We start from the raw sequence: 16,660 nt of genomic DNA, 5'->3' as shown, positions 1-16,660 counted from the left end.
CCCCCCCCCCCCCCCCCCCTCCCAAAACACACAAACACACACGCCCACACAACATCTGTCGCAAGACATGTAGCACACTCCTGTGACAGAAATATGTTGCCAGACTAGTCAAAGGGCTTCACTTGTTTTTATTATACTTGTCATGTTTCGTTCCGCTCCATCCTTAAAATCTGACCTCCTGGCAGTCAGTCTTGAGACCCTGTGTTCCACAGTCCAATGCCAAGGTTGGTCACAATATAGCTTCTCTTCTAAACATGTCTAGCCACAACAGATTTGTCATTTCATCCATTGTTTTTCTGGCCTAATTCCCATACTCAATTTAAATCAGTAGGCTGATGATAACGTTAGTGTAATCATCTGTATTTCTGGGAAGAAAACAGTCAATCCAAACAAACTCCCATTAAAGCAATAATGCGTAACAGCGTGGTAAGAAAACTGCCCCTACAGTGTCAAAGTGCAATTATTTATACACTACTTTCATAAATATGGGAAGTTGTACACAGCTGTTTGAATGGCATTACTTAAACGAGCGAATCAACAACAGTGCTAACGCAGCCAACCATGGACAACAATACAAAACAAAAAAAACAGTTCATATTGCTGGTCCAATAGCAAAAGGGCCGGCTCGCCTTCTATCTTGCAGACTTTTATTTCGCAAAGCTCTTGCCAACAACTAACAGATTTACTCTTACTCTGCTGCCTCTTGCTCGGCCACTCTCCCTTTTTAGCTTCCACCATTATCGTCCTTTTCGATCTCTTTGCCTCTGCTTGATGTCCATAAGTAGTGCTGAAACCGGTATCTTTGCCCTCCCCGTTAACATCCCCGCCCTTGGCATGAAAACCTACAGCTGAAGGAACTCCTAAGGAAAACTAGAAAACATTTTGATCCAGTTTTACCAAAACTAGTGGTATTTTATAGTGTTACACATTTCTCACAGAAGATCATAGCCACTCGTAAGTTACGTAGGGTGAAAACAGGCATACAGGGTGCAGAGTGGAAATGACAGATCCCCTTCTCCCTATTACAAGTCAGTGTAGCAAAATTATTTTAAAGCTGTTGTTTTTAAGGTAAAATAGTTATGACATGTATGTTGCCACATGTTCTTGAACTACAAGTTTATAAACACGCTTAGTTCTTTAATAATTCTCAAACAATAATATTGGTATCAACCTCAAAATAAGGCATCAGGTTTTATTTGTCAACATCTGAGTGTAATAGGCTTTGGTTTTTAGCCCATAATCAGGGAAAATTAAACAAATTCTGTGTGGTAAATAAATAAAAAAGTGTATTCTTTTTTTTGGCCTCTTTCATTAGCCGGCAGGATATCCTAGTCTGTTTCTTTGAATATCTTGAAAACCCCTGACAATCTGCTGAACTCAGCAGTTTAACGTTTTCCCGTAATCTAATATCAGAAGAAAAGAAGCAGAAGCTTGCTTCAGCATTTGTGTAAGAACAAGTTGGAGCGTGTTTTATTTTTTCAAGATGTTTACCAATGTTTTTCCTCAGTTACATTTTTATGATTTAATTCTGTTGTTAGTCTTAGCAACAAAATATATCTAAATAATAATGACACAATGAGTAAAGTTATAACTCCTGCATGTTACCAGTGCTGCATGTTATTTGCTTTATGGGCATGAGCTCTCTGTTCACCGCCTGTCCTCCCTGCTCTCCTCTCTTTTGGCTTCTGGCATATCACACTGGGAATAGAGTTGTTTTGGTTCGGTCTGCTGTAATTACAGTAACCCCTCTAGTTCTCATTTTTCAAAGGCAAACTGTGAAGTTAACCACTGTGATGGGCTGGGCTCAGGGGAGCGAAATCAGAAGCTAAGCAAATAACAGACGTGAGCCTTACGCATGGCCTTCAGACTCTACTGGGAGATGGACGGTTGGTGAATGCTGGTCATTTATTGGCTGTAGTGCTTCTGTTGAGACCATGTTATTTGTGGTGTGATATTGTTTCTCCAGCATTGCTCTGCTATTTTCACGACAGTGCAGTATGAGCCAGCGTTGATGCCTTAAGCTGAGCACTGCACGTTCCCTATGGTTGCTGTTTTTGTAAGTAGCAGGTGCTTTACTCTTCAGCTCGTATAAATGAAAAACAACAGCACTGCTTCCAAAAACATCCAGTCACAGAAGGAAACAGAGGTGGTCCATTGCTCCATTAGTGTTACTATCTGTTAAAAAGTTATGACTTACAAGGAATGATGGATTTCATTTTAAATCCCACGGCTGACTTTCTTGTTTTATTTTTCCACTTCTTCACTGCATTTTGGAAAACTCCTTTTGAAGGGGCACTCACTGCAGCCCAGATTCCTTCTTGATGCAAATACTCAATGAGAAAATAAAGTTGCAGTAACCCTGACTGCTCACAAGTAGAGGGCTACAACAATTAGGATCCAGTGGGGAATGCAGGAATTAACACAGATATTGCAGGCAGAGGATATATTTACTCTAGGCAGGAGCAGCACTCAGTAGAAAAAAATTGAATACAAGAGAGACTGTTATTTTAGCACTGTGTGTGGCTTAACTTTTATTTAGTAGCTTTAAGTTTGGAAACATCATCTGCTGCACTGTCAATCAACTCTCCAATGAAGCTATTGTATATGGTGTTTACACTGAGTAAACCATGAAGTGTTAGGTAAAATATATACCAAAGACGTAATGTTTTTTTTATGGCTGTACAGTTTTGTTGTATTGAAAGGCGGCACATACAGTAATTGATTTCTCTAGATTAAAAACCACAATGTTATGGGCAGTGGGTTGGCACATTTGAACATTGGCACACACAGACCTCTGCTTCAAAGACATAGTTAGCTATTTCATACGGCATAGTTAGCTATTTCATACTGCTTCTTTACGTCCTGACTCGATGCAGAAATTGGCTGCTGGGGTGGACCAATTTGCCTACACCTGCATTCAGGACCATCCCATCTGGACGAACCAGCAGTTCTGGGAAGCCACTTTCTACAGCGAGGTCCAGTGTCAGATCCGATCCCTTTATCTCAACACCCCAGAGGGAAAACACAGCATTACTGCCCAACTAAAGGTAAGACATAAAAAGTGACCAATATGAGTGATTATTGCCTGAGAATTCATATTAGTCTGTTTAACCCTACTATGTTTAATCCTAGAGGTTAAAAGATTCAACAACAGAAAAAGCTAAAATTTCTTATTTCCAGTAATTTTTAATTGCAAATGTTCTTTGTCTTATGTGATAGTAAACTGAATTCCTTGGGCTTTGAACTGTTGGTTGGCCAAAACATGAGATTTAAAGACATAGCTTTAGACTTTTATGGATGCAAGGATATTTGTGTTTATGTCTGGTTAATAGTAGATGGAAATAGTGATCCTCTGGTTGAACCACTCTGTAGCTTGACACTCTTAAGGTATCATTGCATTTTAAAGGGTCAAGAAAATATGTCAAACTCAAAAAGTTTGCTCTGTCCTCTCCAGGATGCGAGCCCTGAGCCTGCAGCGGGCAGAGATGAGGAACACACAGCCATGGACCTGGCAGCAGAGCAGCTGCGTTCGTGGCCCAGCCTGAGCAAGGAGAAGCAGCATGAGCTGGTTAAGAATGAGGAGAGCACTGTGTTCAGCCAGGCCATCCACTACGCCAGCCTCATGGTTTATCTGCTAGTTCCTTTGGACACCAGCAAGATCCGGCTGCTGCGCAACGCCCCTGTCGCCGACTGGGAGAGCGGTAGCAACAGCATCGTCACAAACAGGTCAGCAGAGCAACAGCATGATGTGTTTTTACTATCTGAGTAGTGAAATAATGTAATCAACTGTTAAATGTCTTTCACATGTCTTTACTGTCCAATGGGATCAAACAATACACCAGAATATATTTTTGGCTTGTTCAGTATTTGTAAGGTAGAACAATCAATTGGAGGAAACCTCAAGGTAAGGTTTCATGATTTGGGAATATGTGTACCTATCTTAATAAGGTGATGATAAGTTTGTGGGTGGATGTGTCCTATCACAGTCTACATGAAACCTTCCCATCTAGCCAAATGGAACACAGTACCTCTTCTATTTCTGGCCTACATCCATCCTGTGGGCTTAAATCGCTGCTGCACAAAACAGAGTCAGGCTCATTCACCTCTGTTGGGAAGTTTAAAACCCTTGGGGCGTCTTGAATGGGGCTACACTGTACTCACCCAAACCTAACAAAATTGTAGTGGAAGTGATTTCCGTGCTCTCCATTAACTGTGGAGTAAAATAAATCTGGGAAGATCCCCCATGTATGTCTTTTCTTAGAATTGAAAGGCAAGCAGCCATTTTTGTTTTGTACAACATTTAAGCTTTTGTTATGGTTTGGTCTAAATTACACATCAAATTTCTGCAAGAACACAATGTTACTACTTTGTTTTGAATCTATTTCGAAATGAGAAGACAGAAACGCAGATTTGTTTGTGTGAAAATATTCTCTATTTTTGCACCAGACTTTGTTTCTTTCTCACAGATGACATTTGGATGTCATCACCAACTATGAATCCAGAGGAAAGTTTGCATCACCGTGTCATGTGAAACATTCTTCTTGGCTAACAGAGTTTGAGCAATTGATCAAGGCATCAACACTAAACTCATGCTAGGCTGCAAATCACTTTTGCATTCACTGCTCTTTATCACAGTGCATCTTCAAATCCATTTCTCTCAACACATTACTCTCAGATCAAATCTCCTCCTGGTACATGCTGGCGTGACCTTTGTCAGTTTCATTGTGTCATCATGTGTGTTTTACAGCATTGCTGGTAGCGTTGCAGAGAGCTTTGACACAGAAAGCGGGTTTGAGGACTCGGAGAACAGCGATGTGGCCAACTCTGTGGTCAGGTTTGTTGCCCGCTTTATTGACAAGGTGTGCACAGAGAGTGGAGTTACCCAGGAACACATCAAGAGCCTGCACAGCATGATCCCAGGTACAGCGTTCACAGTGATTAACTCCTGACATGTTCAATGGCCTTAAAATCTGTAAATACATACTGTGGTTGTAATACCATGTTGACTTACATGTGTTTCTCTGTACCAGCTATGTGTGTGCATATGGTAGCTGAACCAAACTTGTGACCCACAGGCATTGTAGCTATGCAGATGGAGGCTCTGGAGGCAGTTCACAGAGAGAGCCGGAGGTTGCCTCCCATTCAGAAGGTGAGTGTTGCTGGGGCTTTGGCTGTCTGTACAGTGTATATACAGTGCTGGACTTTAAAACCTAGACCCACATGTCCAAAACTGTCACAAGGTTAGTGTCATCAGCGTCAGAGTATGCAGTGTGCTGAGCTCATCTATTTTTTTTCCCCACTCATCACTTTCAAGTTGCATTTTCAGATTTGACCAGTTTGTCTTCTGGACCTTGCTTGGCTATATGTCTGCCAGCTCTTGGTAATTCCTCTCGCACACACTCATACACACAGACAAACACCGTACCAGTGTAACTGCCTTGGGAGCAAGCTGGAGACCGTGGTGAGCATTCTGGGCAGACTGTCTGCTGTACTTTGTGGCTAACCTCTAACACGTTTATGTGTTGGACGAAGCTTTCACCCTGGCCTGCTAGCTGCAAGCAGCATGCCAAATAATACTAAAAAGTGTGTAAACAACACTGACTCTGTATTCATGACAAGTCAGAATAGTAGTATTAATGGTGGCAATAACATGAAGAAGAAAAACAATGAATTCATTTAAGGTGCAGCTTTCATAGGAAGCCGAGCTCGCAGCAGTAATGAGGTGCAGAGGGACTCTTCTTGGTCTCGCTATCCATTCTAGGACGGATTCAAGAAGCTCTTATTAACTCCTGGCCAGACCTCAACAGACAACCCAGGTTGGCCTTAATGGGAAATGCCGTGAATGATCTAATGTCCCTCTTCATTCATATTTGTGACAGTGGAATAACTGCATATTTGTCCACTGGCTTTGAAGGCCAGAAGGAGCTGAAGCCACGCTGACTTATCTGTTCTTAGTTAAAGTTCATACTGAGGGTGAAATGGTACACAAAATTCACGGTTCGACATGTACCTCGGTTTTAGGGTCATGGTTTGATATGTTTTTGGTAACGGTGTAAATTTAAAAAAGTGCAAAAAATAACTTATTTGTTTTACATTTATTCTGAGAAGTATGAACATTCAGTTGCTCATTGGCCATAATTGAGGTAACATTTTAGGGCAATCAAATAACATTTTGACAAAAAACAATAAATAAGACTTGTCAGTAATGCATCATACACTGATCAAAATTGTGACGCAACACTTTTTTTTTGCCCCCATTTTTAAAGAGCTGAACTGAAAGACATATGTTAGTGAGCACTTCTCCTATGCCGAGATAATCCATCCACCTCACAAGTGTGGCATATCAAGATGCTGATAAGACAGCATTGTTATTGCACAGGTGTGCTTTAGGCTGACCACAATATAAGGCCACTCTAAAATGTGCAGTTTTACTGTATTGAGGGGGTCCGGGGGTCCAAAAACTAATCAGAATCTGGTGTGACCACCTTTTGCCTTAGGCAGTGCAACATATCTTCTTTGCATAGAGTTGATAAGGTCGATCCACTCCTCTTCAGTGCCTGTGCAAAGTTGCTGGACATTGGCAGGACCTGGAACACTCTGTTGTATACGTTGATCCAGAGCATCCCCAACATGCTCAATGGGTGACATGTCCGTTAAGTCAGTTACGACAACAAACTGCAGTCTAGTTGAGACCCTAATGAGGACGACGAGCATTCAGATGAGCTTCCCTGAGATGATTTCTGACAGTTTATACAGAAATTAGCAAACTGATTGTTGCAACAGCTGTCCGGGTGGCTGGTTTCAGACAATCTTGGAGGTGAAGATGCTGGATGTAGAGGTCCTGGGCTGGTGTGGTTGTACGTGGTCTGCGGTTGTGAGGCTGGTTATATGTACTGCCAAATTCTCAAACTCCTTTGGAGACAGCTTATGGTAGAGAAATGAACATTCAATTCACTGACAATAGCTCTGGTGGACATTTCTGCAGTCAGCATGCCAATTGCACGCTCCCTCAAAACTTGCAAAATCTGTGGCATTGTGCTTTGTGATAAAACTGCAGATTTTAGAGTGGCCTTTTATTGTGGCCAGCACAAAGGCACACCTGTGCAATAATTATGGTGTCTAATCAGCATCTTGCTATGCCACACCTGAGGTGGATGTATTCTCTCGGCAAAGGAGAAGTGCTCACTAAAACAGATTTAAACAGATTTCTGAACAATATTTGAGAGAAAGTAGCCTAGGTGCATATTTTTTAGGCACATGTGTCACACTGCACGTTTCCTATTCTTCTTTCTTAAGAAGCGCCATTAACTTCAACTACAAAATATTTGCTGACAATGTTTTGTTGAGTCTTTCTCTTGTGAGTTTTGAGTTGCACTCTATCCTCCCTCCACTGGAAAAGAAAACCTGATAGGAATGAGAAACTGGTAGTGTTAATGAGCCTTATTCTACAAGTAAAACCGCAACATGTCAGGCAGTGTCCACATTTCAATGTCAGAAAAACAGAAGGGGGATCACAGCGTTCAATAAATTGAATAAACAGGAATCTTTGTATTTGAAAAACAGACCATGTGTTTTGCTTGGAGGGCAAGAGTATGACTTTGTTTTGTGTGTGTGTGTGTGTGTGTGTGTGTGTGTGTGACGTGCATGTGAGGCTTAACTACGTCCAAGGCAGTCATGTGGTGCTGTGATTTGACGTTATAATGATGAATTGTTTTTCTGACTTTTTGGAGTCTGACGCAAACACTTTAGCTGAGTCCCTCATTTAGAGAACTTTACAACCAATGGAAAATACCTCAGTTTAATCTCAGACATTCTTCATAGACAGGTATAATTTGTATGTGTCTGTCCCTGCATTTTTTCCCCAATCAGCCGAAGATTCTGCGTCCTGCACTGCTTCCAGGAGAGGAGTTGGTTTCAGAGGGGTTGCGGGTGCTTTTGGACCCTGACGGCAGGGAGGAGGCTACTGGGGGCCTCCTGGGGGGGCCTCACATCCTGCCAGCAGAGGGAGCCCTCTTTCTCACCACATACCGCATCATTTTCAAAGGCACCCCCCATGATCCATTGGGTAAATATTGAAAAACACTAGCTTTTAAGTTGCAGTTAAATTAAAAAAAAATTTAAATTTAAATTTGTTAGCTAATTTTTTATGTTAATGTAATCAATATGCTTTTAGATAAATTACACTTTATTTTCGTTTTCCCAAAAAAATGCCTTTTTTTACTTTGGACAGCAGTCCTTTAGTTGCATAACATAATTTTTTTATTTAGTATTTTTTGTCTAATAATTGGGTCTAATATATTGAAACCAAACCATATTTCTTGCTAAAATAGCATCAGTTTACCCTGGTAAATCATACCTATCACTGTAATGATCGTTCTAATGCATTTGACTTTGGTTGGAGCTACGTGGGGCGCCCTGGCCCTATGTCCCGCCATCTGACCTTTGATTTATGTCTTTTCCTGTCTCTCTCCTCCCTCATTCCAGTCAACTTACCAACAAGGCATAAATGCCAAAAAAAGATATTAACAGGCGGTCGAGTGTGTTGTGTCAGTAAGATGCTGAATTTGTCATCTCAGTAACATGATGCTGATCTTGGTTCCTGTGTGTTTCCAGTGGGGGAGCAGGCAGTGATCAGAGCTTTCCCAGTGTCCACATTGACCAAAGAGAAGAAGATCAGCATTCAGAACCAGCTGCAGCAGAACATGCAGGAAGGCCTGCAACTCCGCTCTGCATTATTTCAGGTAAAGGCTAAAACACACTACTCTCTCATTTTAGTTTAGTATAGACACAAGCTACCAAAGATCTTAAATGGATGGGTGGACAGGGTCCAGTGTGTGGCTTTTCTGACTTGCAGCAAAGATGTAGCATCAGTGGTTCTGTTTATCAGATATTAAATTTATGTTATTATATCAACTTAATGCCTTTTCTTAATTACTTGCTCCCTACATTTATAGATGGCCTTAACACATGTTCATTCAGTCCTTAGATAATCAGTTTCACTGATGTATTTTTCAGCTGATAAAGGTGGCTTTTGATGAGGAGGTGAGCTCAGAGATGGTGGAGATCTTCAGGAAGCACCTCCAGAGGATCCGTTACCCACAGTCCATCTTCAGCTCCTTTGCGTTTGCAGCAGGACAAACAGCACCTCAGCCAATACTTATAAAACAAAAAGAGAGGAACACTGGCTTCAGGTTTGTGGCGCAGCTTTACAACAAGCTCTGTGTTGAACGGTTATTGTAAACAAATTTGCCAAACATTACTAATTGGGATTTGATGTTTCATCTGAAAAAAAGTGTAGATAAATACTCAGCAGTTTGTTTCTCCTGTGGAATGTTGGGGAAAAAAAACCCTGTTTTAATGCTGAAACCGCACACAGTAAATAATGCTGCTGTCTGCCCTGCACTCTTCACAGAACACTGTCCAAAACTATTGTCAAAGGAGCGAAGAAGGCCGGAAAGATCACCATGGGCCGTGGCAGCCAGACCACACTGAAGAAGAACGACCGAGGTAGCAGGATGACCTGGCATGAAGATGATGACATTTCAAGTGAGACAAATGACATATTTCCAAGGGATGGAGAACAACAGACTGAAGAAAATGTTAAAAGGTTTAAAAATGTAATTCGCCTTTGTACGTGTGTCTGTTTCAGTATCGGATGACGGTGAGCCGCCGCCAAGCAGCACTTTGCGAGCATCAGAAAAGTCCACCATGGAGCAGCTGGTAGAGCAGTCCTGTTTCCGTGACTACCAGCGTCTGGGCCTGGGCACCATCACCGCCAGCTCATCTCGCTCCAAGTCAGGCGAGCAGTTCAGGATCACAGCCGTGAACAGACTCTACTCCCTCTGCCGCAGGTACACACCTCATAGACTGGATACCTGCTAAAGTTAAATTATTCTATCTGCAAATAAATGTGTCTCAAGAAAGTCCAGAAACCTGCTGATCTGTGCTGATTCCACTACTATCAGCCCAGCACATCGGATCCAAGACTTGTAGCCCCACTGGAAGCTTTGTAAGCCTTAAAATCTCAAAGGGCCAGTGGTAGACAGATGTTTGACATATCTATTGAGACAGCTAGATTTAAATTCAGCCTGTTGTACAAAAACACACACATTGTGACTAATACAGTCAAAATCCCGATCTGTTTGTTGTAAATTCAGCAAGAGACCATTTATTAAGCTGCATCTGTGTTTGTAAAGTAATTCCTCTGCAGTGGTTAATTAGTGATAGACCATCTTTTTCTTAATATTTGTGTTTGAGATTTCTATTCTGCCTCTGTCCATCAGTTACCCGGGGCTGTTGGTGGTTCCTCAGGCAGTACAGGACAGCAGTTTACACAAAGTGGCCCGCTGCTACAGACACAACCGCCTGCCTGTTGTGTGTTGGAAACATCCTCGCACCAAAGCCATGCTGCTCCGCTCGGGAGGCTTCCACGGCAAGAGTGTTGTGGGATTGTTCAAGTCCCAGAATCCCTCCTCAACAGGTGTGCATTCACAGCAGCGTAGAGTTGTTTGTTTTAAATGCACAGCTTTTCTATCTTTCTTTATGTTTAATGTGTTCCCTTAGTTAACTGACCTCCAGGAATAACTGATCACTAAAGCAACTATTTAGCTTTAGTTAGCCCTAACCCTAACCGTTTACTTAAATTATACCACTTGTGCAGCTTTGTCTCTCAAACCCTTTGATGGCTATCTTATAAAACACTTGACCTGTAATTCAAACTGATTTTAAATTAATTATTTTCTGTCTAAATTACGTCTCTGTGTTTTGCCTTTAGCTCCTGCCTCATCCTCAGATTCGTCCAGTAGTCTTGAACAAGAGAAGTACCTGCAAGCCATTCTCAACTCCATCCCTATTTACTTCAAAATGAACGGAAACAACACCCTGTCCAACCGCTCCCTCATCGGCCTCTCACCAGGTACACTGATCATTATGTCCGGGTCATATTTTTATTTATTCTGTGATAGTGAACCCCACTCTTCCCTCTGCTATTTGACTAATTTGATCTGCCTCTGGGATAATTAGGATATTTACGTAATATGCAAAATTACATTGTTGTGACTTTTGAGTGTTTAGATCTCTGATAAAGCAATTGGCAACGAGACAATTTTACTTTTAAAAACAGGAAAGGCACAGGTTTAAGTAAACAACTAAGCCATAACATTAGCCACTTTCCGGCCAGGTAGTTAAAGGATCGTTGTTGTAGAAATAGTCCACTCCTAAACAGTTCTACTAACTACTCTCCCCCAAAACCGGTTTTGTCTTTGTCATTTGCATTTGCACTGCCAAATGGCCATAGGAACTGGTAGAAGGGGTGAAGGAGTGACACAGGCACAGCAGCGGTCTTCATAGCGTTAAAATCAGAAAACAAATACACCAAAAAAAAGTATGAACTAAATACTAAATTTCTAGTAAGTTCTAGGAACTGCAAAAATCCCTCCAGTCGGAAAGCAACTATTGAGCCTGCAAGCATAGTAGCAGGACTCTGAAACAAGAACACTTAGAAGAAAACTTTGTTGCCCTGAGGTTGCCATCAGAATATCTAAGTTTTGCCAGTGTTTCTGGTAAACACTATCACCATTTAAATATCTACAACTTGGATGCTGACACAGACAGTATTTATTTTAATGTAAAAAACTATCATTGACTTCCATATGATATGAACACAACTTTACTCTAACATGTCTATAACTATCTATACAGTAATTTCAACATATTATTTGGATTGCTAAAGTCTGCAGTGAGCAGTGAGCAGTGCCTGTGAGGCTAAGCTCTGGGATCACTAGTTCCCTCAAACCAAACCTACGTCGCCTGACTGCCTGTGCTCCTACCTGACCTGTATTTGCTGATGCGATGGCCTTGGTTCTGCCGTGGGAAAAACTTAGTTTGTTTGCAAGGGACAAGAGGCCACGTAGAGTTCATGTCTGCTGATAAAGAGAAAACTTGCAGATTTGCACTCTGTATTTTTGTCCAGTCCAGCTCTGTTTTTTCTCTGGCATCAGGCAATCACTCTCTTCCCGTGTGTGTGTGTGTGTGTGTGTGTGTGTGTGTGTGTGTGTGTGTGTGTGTGTGTGTGTGTGTGTGTGTGTGTGTGTGTGTGTGTGTGTGTGTGTGTGTGTGTGTGTGTGTGTGTGTGTGTGTGTGTGTGTGTGTGTGTGTTCGCGCTGTGGGAGAAATACTGTATCTGATAATTGGTAACATTTGGAAGGACATGTATACAATAAAAGGTTATGTAAGAATCACAGGACAACCTGGGGTCACTGTCCAGCACATCCATCTCCTCTGACTTCACCCACTTCTGCCTGTATCCTGAACATACTGGACAACAACATACAGCATACTGTACTGGACTGAAGCTGGGTCCAGCATGCTCACAGGCGCACACACACACACACTCATTTACTCAATTAACCATCATGTATGTTGTGTTTAGAGTGCTCAGATCAGATTAATAGCAAATGCTTGAAATCGGTTTTGTTTTCTCCTCTAGATGAAGGGAGGGCACATTTGTAATCTTGTCTTGTTTAGGATTTAGTTAAACAACTAGACAGTTGTTGTAATGTCCTGTGTATTGTGTGAATAATTTGTCTTCAGGTAGTGACAGGAGGACATCTAGGATGTCAAAGATGGCTCCTGTCCATTTAGACCTCCCATTCTCAAACAGCTTTACCAGAGGAGGTGAGTGTACTCTGTTTTCTACCCTGCCACTTCCACGTGTCTTCCTGCTGCCAGGTGAAATATGAAACACTATAATCTGTAGTTATGAGTGTTTAAGCATCATCTAGACTCTTAAGGGAAAGGCTATAAGGCAGGTGTAGACATTTTGCTCACATATTATATATTCACAATAGCGAGTGTTTTGCCAGCCCTCCTGGTTTTTCCAGATGTTCATTATTGTCCACTTGAGTCACATATTCTCCCTTTGTTTACACATCACATTTCATCTCACATTTTAGAATATTCAACTAAATCACAGACATCCTAGAAGGAGGAGTTTATCTTTTATTCCGATACTTTTGAGGCACCCTTCTTGTAAAAGATTATATTACTGCTATTTTAGAAAATTACATTTATCAAAACACAATACTTTCACAGATAATTGCGACTGTTAATAGTGATATTCTCACTAACATTCGTTTTTAGAGGCCATATTTGAAAGAGTTTGTTATTCATCAATTTTAAGAGAATAACGGCAAAAATGTTTTAAGTGCTGTAAACGTCAAAACTTTTTACCAAAAGTTAGCTTGCTTAAAAAGGGCAAATTTCTTAATAAAATATTCCATGAACTTTGGCATAAACTTAAACAAAAGGTTATTATATATGTATTTAAAATAGATTTCAAAATTATGCTCATATTTATTTATTTTAATAATTTAGGGAATCCTGTCTGTTTAACATCACAAACATGTCCAGTACACACTTCAATTATGAGACATGTTTTTGCAAAGTTTAAGGATTTATATCTCCTAACTCACTGCCACATTAACCCAGGTTAACCTGTAGTGTGAACATCACTGTAAATGTAAAGTCACAGATAAAAACTTAAATGCTTGTAAAATGACACACCATCATGCCTGGAACTGGAACGGGAACTCTTGAGAGGAAATGATTACTAAGGGCTTTGTCTCATTCAGATGTGCTTGGATGTGGCTGATGTTGCAATTTAATGATGAAATTAGGTAATACAATTTGTAATGAAAAGAGTGCACTTACTAGCCTGTAGTCATTTTACACCACGTGATACCTGTTAATAATATAGTAATATATATATATATATATATATATATATATATATATATATATATATGAAAAATAATGGCATAAGCAACATAATAGGTATTGTGTTCATTTGTAACTATTATTAATTATAAGATTAGAATTGTTAATTAAGAATTTCTTTTTTGTTACGCTATCTATTTTATTAGTTTAGATATCCCAGTGTAGCTCTCTAAACAGCTAGTTCAGTGTTGTGTCATTGAATTCTTTGTAAAATAAAGTTTAATTCACATTTAATTTCCCCCACTACAATCCTGGTTATGGGTTGTGCCTGCTCTTACTGTATGACACAAAGTTTTCCAATGCTAAACTGATGCCTGCAAATTGTGGTAACTTTAGTAAATCCAGTGGAATACATGGTCAACCTCTGTTAACATGTCTCTACCCAAGGGGAGAACAAATTACGGCTGTTACACATACAGACATCACAGATTTCCGGAGCAGAATTTGTCACATCTATTCTTGATAAACTGGCACAAAAGACTTTGTTTTCACACCATCAATCATAACCTTGAACCAACATATTCATGCATGCTTTGACACTCATTGTCTCTTACTGTATGAAGGCAAGTCTGATCTTTGACCCTCAACTCTTCATTTGCATGTTTCTGTGGTCTGAAATGGTTAGTAGGCTAGGTGGTGATGTCTGTATGATGTTGACATGATTTATTTTTTTCATGCCCCTCTCCCTGCCCTCATCTACTCTCTCTACCTCTTGTACAAACAACCCCCCAGTGCTTGAGTACAGAGATAAACTATTCACTCACTCAAACCCAAAACCTGCCAGTAAGGAGAGAATCCATCATCAAGGTAATAGTCAAGCTGTCTCTTTACCCTGCCAGTCCTCTTAAAGCATTCCTTATCTTTCTAACACATCCTCCAAGCCTCATCCTTTTTTCTTTTTCTAACCTACACAAGTGCTCAGTAACCAGGTCATGTACTGCACTGCACAGCACAGCACTGCAAAACTCTTACAAAGACCTTGTGAGACATAGTACTAATCATGGCTGACTTTTCACATAATCCTCTGGGTTTTTCACAAACCAAAGTGGCTGCTGTAATGTGGTCTTTGCCATTGAAAATGTGTTGGCTCACCAAGGCTTACTGTGGTCAGTTACAAACCGGGTCCAGACTTTTCTGGGTCAAAACGTTTTTGTCACTTTTTTCAGATTTTTTTCTACACTTTTTTACATTTTTGTCATTTTTTTAGTGTTATTTAATTTTTTGTTTAAGTAAAATGCTATAAAATTAAATAAAACACCCACATTCTATAAAAGTAGTTGACTGATTATTTACTTGTGTATATAGTGTGTGTATATATATAGTTGTATAGAAGCATCTACGTTATCTTTTTTGAGAATTTGGTTGAAAGAAACTCAAATTTCTGATGTAGAAACTTTGTGAAATGGGTCAAATTTGACCTGATAATAGGAGGGTTAATAGTGCAATCAGTTGTAGCGTCAGGTATTAATAACAGTTAATAAGTTAATTGTTCAAAAGTGTATACTTTCCTTATAAACTCTGTTTAATGTAAGAGGCTGCCCTGAGAACATTAGTAGCAGCTTGACAGCTGTTCATTTGCAACTCTAAAGAGCTGAAAGTCATCACTGTAAAAAATCATGTCCTTCCTAAAATGTTTCATGCTGTTTGGAAGGTCCTGCATGCTGGTTTTCAGAGAAATGTGCTTCTTTTAGACTTGTTGTCTTGCAAAGAAATTCCACCAACTTCTGCTTCTAATATCCCAACACACACGATTTAGAGAAGCGACTTCTTTGTTAGTGAAGTTAAAGAATGAAGCTCTTTTACATAATCCCTGTTGTACTGCTGTGCATGTAAACGTAGTCCGCATGTCATGTGTTGTTCATCAATCAGTCTTAGTTTGTTTGACAGCATGTGTACATCAGTGGCATTCGAAAAGGCCAGCTCCTGCGTATATGACTTTTGTTTGTGTCTGTGTGTTTGCAGGCATGTGGGCTAGCCTGCGCTCCAGCAGCAGACTCAGCCATCACCCGTTTACAGCAGATGTGGGTGCCAGACTAGCAGGGAAGGATCTGGCGCCCCCTGCAGGTAGCAGCAGTCTGCAGGCGCAGCTCCTGAAGCAGCAAGCTGCCCTCTACGTCTTTGGAGAAAAGTCCCATTTAAGGGTGAGAATAAAAAAGAAAGCTGCTCTCTAGGGGCAGAAGGGACATTTTCTTTTAAATTGTTGTAAATCTCAAGCCTAACGTTGTCATACTCCAGACTCTAGTCAGAATAAATGAGATGGACAAAAAACGCCTTTTAATTTAGTACAGTTCAATACAACACCACACCACCAAGTACAGCCTCATTTTTTTGCTTCCCGATACCAATTCTGTTACCTGTAACTTGTGTATCTGCCGATACAGAGTACTGATCTAATACCAGTTTGTAATATATTTTATGTATAACGACTGTATACTATTATTCCTGACTACATAAACTACTAATAACTACTAAATAAACTACTTTAGCATAGATTTTCTTTGGGGCTTTATTACATGGTATTGGATAGGTGCATAAACCCCAGTACTTCAAGATACCAGCGTTTTAGGCATAATCGGCGGTGATATCGATCTTGATATCGTTATCGGAACATCTCTACTCAAAACAGCCCATAGATTTGGGGCGACCCTGGTTCAAGTTTGACTTGGGACTTTTATTGCTTCTCTTTCTCCTTAATTTCCTGTCATCTTTGTCTGCTGTCTACTCTCTAATATAGGTGTAACATGACCCCAAAAAATAATAACTAAAACCGATGCCATAGATTTGAGTCAACACGCAAAGAATATTGAACTAGTACTGCAGTCTTAAAAATAACTTAACACTCTGAGTATAGCAGTATTCATTTCAGGAATGCGTATTGCATTAC

At 40.5% G+C, this 16,660-nt stretch overlaps 1 protein-coding gene and 1 long non-coding RNA gene across 4 annotated transcripts in view; one reads left to right on the top strand and one right to left on the bottom strand.

The window, feature by feature from the left end:
- The window catches only part of sbf2 (SET binding factor 2), a 97,779-nt gene that overhangs the window by 67,988 nt on the left and 13,131 nt on the right, over positions 1 to 16,660 (top strand). For 2 of the 3 annotated variants that reach the window (XM_034880539.1, XM_034880368.1), the window contains exons 18-31: positions 2,877 to 3,047; positions 3,455 to 3,726; positions 4,748 to 4,920; positions 5,076 to 5,149; positions 7,870 to 8,065; positions 8,614 to 8,741; positions 9,016 to 9,191; positions 9,413 to 9,546; positions 9,650 to 9,851; positions 10,284 to 10,480; positions 10,775 to 10,915; positions 12,592 to 12,675; positions 14,509 to 14,583; positions 15,739 to 15,917. In XM_034880539.1, coding sequence (XP_034736430.1) covers positions 2,877 to 3,047; positions 3,455 to 3,726; positions 4,748 to 4,920; positions 5,076 to 5,149; positions 7,870 to 8,065; positions 8,614 to 8,741; positions 9,016 to 9,191; positions 9,413 to 9,546; positions 9,650 to 9,851; positions 10,284 to 10,480; positions 10,775 to 10,915; positions 12,592 to 12,675; positions 14,509 to 14,583; positions 15,739 to 15,917 — 2,202 coding nt within the window. The remainder of the gene's footprint in view (positions 1 to 2,876; positions 3,048 to 3,454; positions 3,727 to 4,747; positions 4,921 to 5,075; positions 5,150 to 7,869; positions 8,066 to 8,613; positions 8,742 to 9,015; positions 9,192 to 9,412; positions 9,547 to 9,649; positions 9,852 to 10,283; positions 10,481 to 10,774; positions 10,916 to 12,591; positions 12,676 to 14,508; positions 14,584 to 15,738; positions 15,918 to 16,660) is intronic. The other variant, XM_034880460.1, reaches the window with a different exon arrangement.
- On the bottom strand, positions 180 to 16,354 carry LOC117952282. Its single transcript, XR_004658369.1, has 5 exons — positions 16,246 to 16,354; positions 5,594 to 5,597; positions 3,150 to 3,160; positions 2,173 to 2,175; positions 180 to 190 (listed from the first exon to the last, which is right to left on the bottom strand). It is a non-coding gene; the product is annotated as an uncharacterized LOC117952282 (long non-coding RNA).

Source organism: Etheostoma cragini, chromosome 1, assembly GCF_013103735.1.
Source record: "Etheostoma cragini isolate CJK2018 chromosome 1, CSU_Ecrag_1.0, whole genome shotgun sequence".
Classification (NCBI taxonomy): Eukaryota; Metazoa; Chordata; class Actinopteri; order Perciformes; family Percidae; genus Etheostoma; species Etheostoma cragini.
This window is presented reverse-complemented; position numbering and strand designations above follow the sequence as displayed.